This window comes from Neophocaena asiaeorientalis, unplaced genomic scaffold, assembly GCF_003031525.2.
Source record: "Neophocaena asiaeorientalis asiaeorientalis breed wild unplaced genomic scaffold, Neophocaena_asiaeorientalis_V1.1 scaffold221, whole genome shotgun sequence".
Lineage (NCBI taxonomy): Eukaryota > Metazoa > Chordata > Mammalia > Artiodactyla > Phocoenidae > Neophocaena > Neophocaena asiaeorientalis.
In genome coordinates, this window is record NW_020173766.1 from 273,271 (window position 1) to 277,989 (window position 4,719).

The 4,719-nt window shown below is 49.4% G+C and overlaps 1 protein-coding gene across 2 annotated transcripts in view; it reads right to left on the reverse strand.

The window, feature by feature from the left end:
- Nucleotides 1-529: 529 nt before the first annotated feature.
- The window catches only part of CCR1 (C-C motif chemokine receptor 1), a 6,106-nt gene continuing 1,916 nt past the window's right edge, over nt 530-4,719 (reverse strand). For both annotated transcript variants that reach the window (XM_024751414.1, XM_024751415.1), the window contains one exon: nt 530-2,963. In XM_024751414.1, the coding sequence (XP_024607182.1) occupies nt 1,829-2,896 (1,068 nt within the window). In that variant the 5' untranslated portion in view covers nt 2,897-2,963 and the 3' untranslated portion in view covers nt 530-1,828. The remainder of the gene's footprint in view (nt 2,964-4,719) is intronic.

The window sequence follows — 4,719 nt, forward strand, 5'->3', positions numbered from 1 at the left end:
ACCAGCTTCTTTGCCACCAGCTTCTTTGCTAAACTTTCATGACACCAGCTTCTTTCATGACACCAGCTTCTTCGCATGCATAAGGACAGCAGGAAAACACAGTAGGTCCCTGACTGAAGGAGAGGGTGACTTGGTAAGAGCACAAAATTCTAGTGTTCACGAGAGGCCAGCTCAATGGTGTCACTGTGATGTAAGGTGGGACACCCATTCACTTAGGGTGCTTTCTGACTGATGGAGTCCTTCTTCCCCTTTGCTGCCCTGGCACCATGGGCTCTGGGGCAGGTCCACCCGTCCCGCCTGGGCTCAGATGGCATCCCTGTACCTGTCCACTGCACTGACAGCTCTGTGAGAACAGACATCCCTCTTGTATCCATGTCTCCCAGGTCCCAAAGAGCTGGCTCTGAACAAAGCAGGTCCCTTAGTCACTGCTGCTGGACTGAATTGATTTGCACAAGCAATCACTGGGAAGTAGGTGGAGTAAATTAGGGTGAATTCCTGTGGTAGAATTCAGTGCAGGCACCAAAACCAATACTTTGAAATAATTTATTGCCTAGGAAAGTGTTCCCAACATACTGCTACTTAAAAACAACAACAGTGGAAGAGTAAATACAGCTGAAGTCCATCTTGCTCGTGAACATAGATATGCACAGGAGAAAAAAAAAACTAAAGGAAAATACACCAAAGAATGTACAGTGGTTGTCTTTGGGTAGGGGGATTATGAATGCTTTTGATGGTTTTTTATCCCTTTGTGTTTTTAAGCTTTTCTAGAAAACAATTTTTGTTACTGGGAAAATTATTTTAAAAGAAATCTATGTCTGAGGGAAAAGGGAAGAAGACATAATGGATAGGAAGTCCTATCGCACTTCAGGTGAGAGCTGAAGCGTTAAGGACCTTTAGGGTGAATAAGTTTCTTTGAGTTAAGGGCTCCTCGACTTCCTACATCGACAGGGCCCCCACCCTTCCTGGTAGACGTTACCCTCCCAGCCTCAAACCCCATCAGCTTGCACACCAGGTCCCTGTTCTGCTGATGTGTGCAAGGTGGCTGCCAAAACTCTGAGCCACACAACTAAAAGGTCTGGATGGAGAACCAAGAGGAAGAAAAGCAATCCGGTCTCCTTTGACCTGTTAATAATTTCTGCAATAAAGCTGTCAGAATTTACCGCCACATCCCTCAACTTACAGGGAAGGGAGATTCTGAAAAATATTCAGAAAGAAAGGGATGCTAAATGGAAGTAATGACTTCCTCCGCTCCCTGGCTATTTCAAGAAGCACAGCATTTACATTTCGTCTGTGTCCAGCCCACCATCAGATGTCAAGTTCTTCCATCGTGAGTCCTAGGTTCCTCAGGGTTTCTAAGAGCCTAAACCCTGCAGTGGGAGTGGGGTGGGTGGGTGGAGGCAGCCACCAGCTCCTGACTGGCTCTCGGCTCAGAGTGGAGTCCGTGGTGGAAATCACTATTTCCAAGTCCACTGGTGATGGGGCAAGGGTGGCAGATGCTCAGTGGTTTGGTTTACAAATGTTAATGTTCACAAATCTGAATTCCTGTTTGGGACCAAGCCCTTCTTGGTCATCCTTTGTCCCAGTCTTCTGGAATGTCCCGTTTCATTTATTCATCTCCTTTCTACCAAAGGGAAGTTCACAGAGAAAACTCAAGCCCCAGAGGTGATTTGGTCTGGAGCACCTGGAGCTCCCTCAACCCCACGTGGCTACCATTCCATCTGCGTCAGGCATCATAATCTGGCCAGGACACCCAAGCTGCCTCCTCCCCAGCCGGCATGCCAGGCAGGTCACTCTTGTTGGGTCCTGGGTCAGCCTCCAGGGGCCTGAGTCAGAACCCAGCAGAGAGTTCATGCTCCCCGGTGGAGGGGGACATGGAGCTGACCCTCTCTAGCCTCTTCATGGAGAGGAAGGGGAGCCGTTTAGCCAGGCAAACGGCGACCAGCTGACGGGACAACTGCCGTAGATACTTGCGGAACCTCTCACTGACAAAGACGTAGATCACGGGGTTGATGCAACAGTGGGTGTAGGCGATCACCTCCGTCACTTGTATGGCCAGGTCCAGCTGTCTGCTCTGCTCACACTCATGGGTGAACAGGGAGTCTTGGAAAGCAGAAACAAACACAGTCAGATTGTACGGGGTCCAAAAGAGAAAGAAGATGATCATGATGACAAAAATCAGACGCACAGCTTTGGACTTCTTCTCATTTGGTCGTCTGAGCAGAATCTTTATAATCCCTGTGTAGCAGACGACCATGACCAACAGAGGCAACACCAGCCCCACGACGTTCAGTTTCAGAGCCTGGAACTGCTTCCACGTTCTTAGGCTTTCAGGAGGAAAATGAAGACTGCAGGTGTAGTGAGTGGCCTCCCACTGGGTCTTGGAAAAGTACAAGCCTGGGACAGAAGCCAAGATGGCCAGGACCCAGATGACAATGCTGGTGATGATACCAAAGGTGACGGTCCGAGCCCGCAGGGCAAACACAGCATGGACAATGGCCAGGTACCTGTCAATGGTCAGCAGGATGATGAAGAAGATCTCGCTGTACAAGCCCATGAAATAAAGCCCAGAGAGCAACTTACACATGTTGTCACCAAAAACCCAGTCATCCTTCAGCTTGTAGTCAATCCAGAAGGGCAGCGTGAAGAGGAAGATCAGGTCAGACATGGCCAGGTTGAGGAGGTAGATGCTCGTCATGCTTTTGAGCCTCTTGTATTGCATGAGGACCAGGACCACTAGGATGTTGCCTATCAGGCCAAAGACAAATACCACTGAGTACAAGGGGGGCAGCAGCTGGGCCCCAAAGGCTCTCTCCTGTGCCTTCTGGCACGGGGTTGCGTCTCCATAGTTGTATTCTGTGGTCATGTCATAGTTCTTTGGGGTGGTGGAAGTTTCCATCCTGGCTTCTCCCACGGGTCAAGGGAAATGGTTTCCGTGTTTACTTTGCTATTAAAGGACGTGGGTTCTGGGTAACAAGAACAAGGCAGTGATTATATGTCTTTAACCACTTGGCAACTGTTTACCGAGTGCCTACTGTGTACCATGCCCTGCTGAGCAAGGGAGACCCAGGTCCTCTCTGCCCTCATGCAACTGGTCGTCTAACACATTAATAAACAAGGCGTATACACATCACTCATTGCTTTGGCAATGAGTGTTGTGAAGGAAAAGTCCGGTGGATGGAGAGCACAGACAAAGGGAGGCCTCACCACACTATTCATGACCAGTGCTTCCCCAGTGCTTCCGATGAACTGGGCCCCGGACTTAGTGTTAAACAACCTTTGAGGGGGTACCATTATCATTCCCCATTTTAGAGGTGATGACACACAAACTGGGAGTAGTTAGGACACAAAGGTAGTGAGAACAAGAGCTGGAGCTCAAACACAGGTGTGTCCCTCTCAGGCCCATTCCTGAAACCACATGGCTCTCCTGCCCCCAATCACAAGCATTGACTCTGTACCATGGTGTCCCCAGAGGGATGCTGGGAAGGAAAATAGTCAAGACTGAGAGTCAAAAACTTACAAACGGATCTTTATGGCTTTTGGGGCTAAAAAGATTGTCAGCCAGGGGTGACACAGTGCCCTGGGGGCACATGAAAACGTGTTTTTTTTTTTTTTGGTCATCACAAAGACTGGGGGACACTACTGTCATTTGGTAGGCAGGTCCTGTAATGTAAAAATTACCCTACACCAAACACCAATAGTGCAGCCATAGTGAAATCCTAGAAGGTCAACCCATCCCTCAGCAGATGAGGACACCGAGGACACCAGAGTGGGCCCAGCCTGGCCCACGTCACACGGTCTTCTGAGGTTACCCGGGTAACACTGTAACCTCCTGTGATAGCCGTGAGGAGGATTCAAGGAAAGCGCAGGCTAGGCGGAATGGGGTCACATGGTATGGAGAAGACGGGGCTTTGGGGGAAGAAAGGCTCAGAACAGCCCCAAGCCAGGAAGTGTCACACAGTGACCAGACAGAGGCTGGAATTCTCCTAAGTTTTTGGATATTTTTAACCAGGGTTGCCTCAAAACAAAACAAACAAAAAACCACTAGATAGCGTGCCTTTGTAGAACTTCCCCAGACCCTGTTTTTAGCACTCCTTTCCAATCACTTATTGAAGACGCCTCCACAAAGGGAGCACAGGCTTTGGTGTAACCTACAGGCTCTGTGACCTCGGATAAGTTAACCTACCTCTCTGAGCCTCCGTTCCTCATCTGTAATGTGGAAAAGTAAGCCTTACCGTGCAGGGCTACTCTAAGGCAAAGTCTGAGCAATTATCGTGCCCTCAGTAAATATTAGGGGACCTCCTTCCCTGCAGGGGTCCCGTTCTGAGGCCCAGCACCACCAGGAATGTCCCAGGCTTCAATCCTATTCTGGCCAATGTACCCCACTCCCTACCAGGTCTCTCTAGTTAATCTGGAAGATGAATCCTGCTTGACAGTGATGGACACTGACAGTCCCTTCCATCTGTGCTACACTTTGAAATTTCCAAAATGTGGCCATCAATCTAAATTGATTTGACCTAAACACCAATCAGTAAAGTGAGTGGAACCTACATCATAATTCCCATCTTGAAGCTGGAGTCTCCAGTGCTCTTCCTTCTCCAGTGCTTAATGAATGTTTCCTGCTCACAAAATTCACATTTCTGCGGTGGCATTCGGAGATTAAGGCACATGGGGCTGGGGGGTGGGGGGTGGGTTGCTGGGCACCCTGGCTGGGGGGCTGTC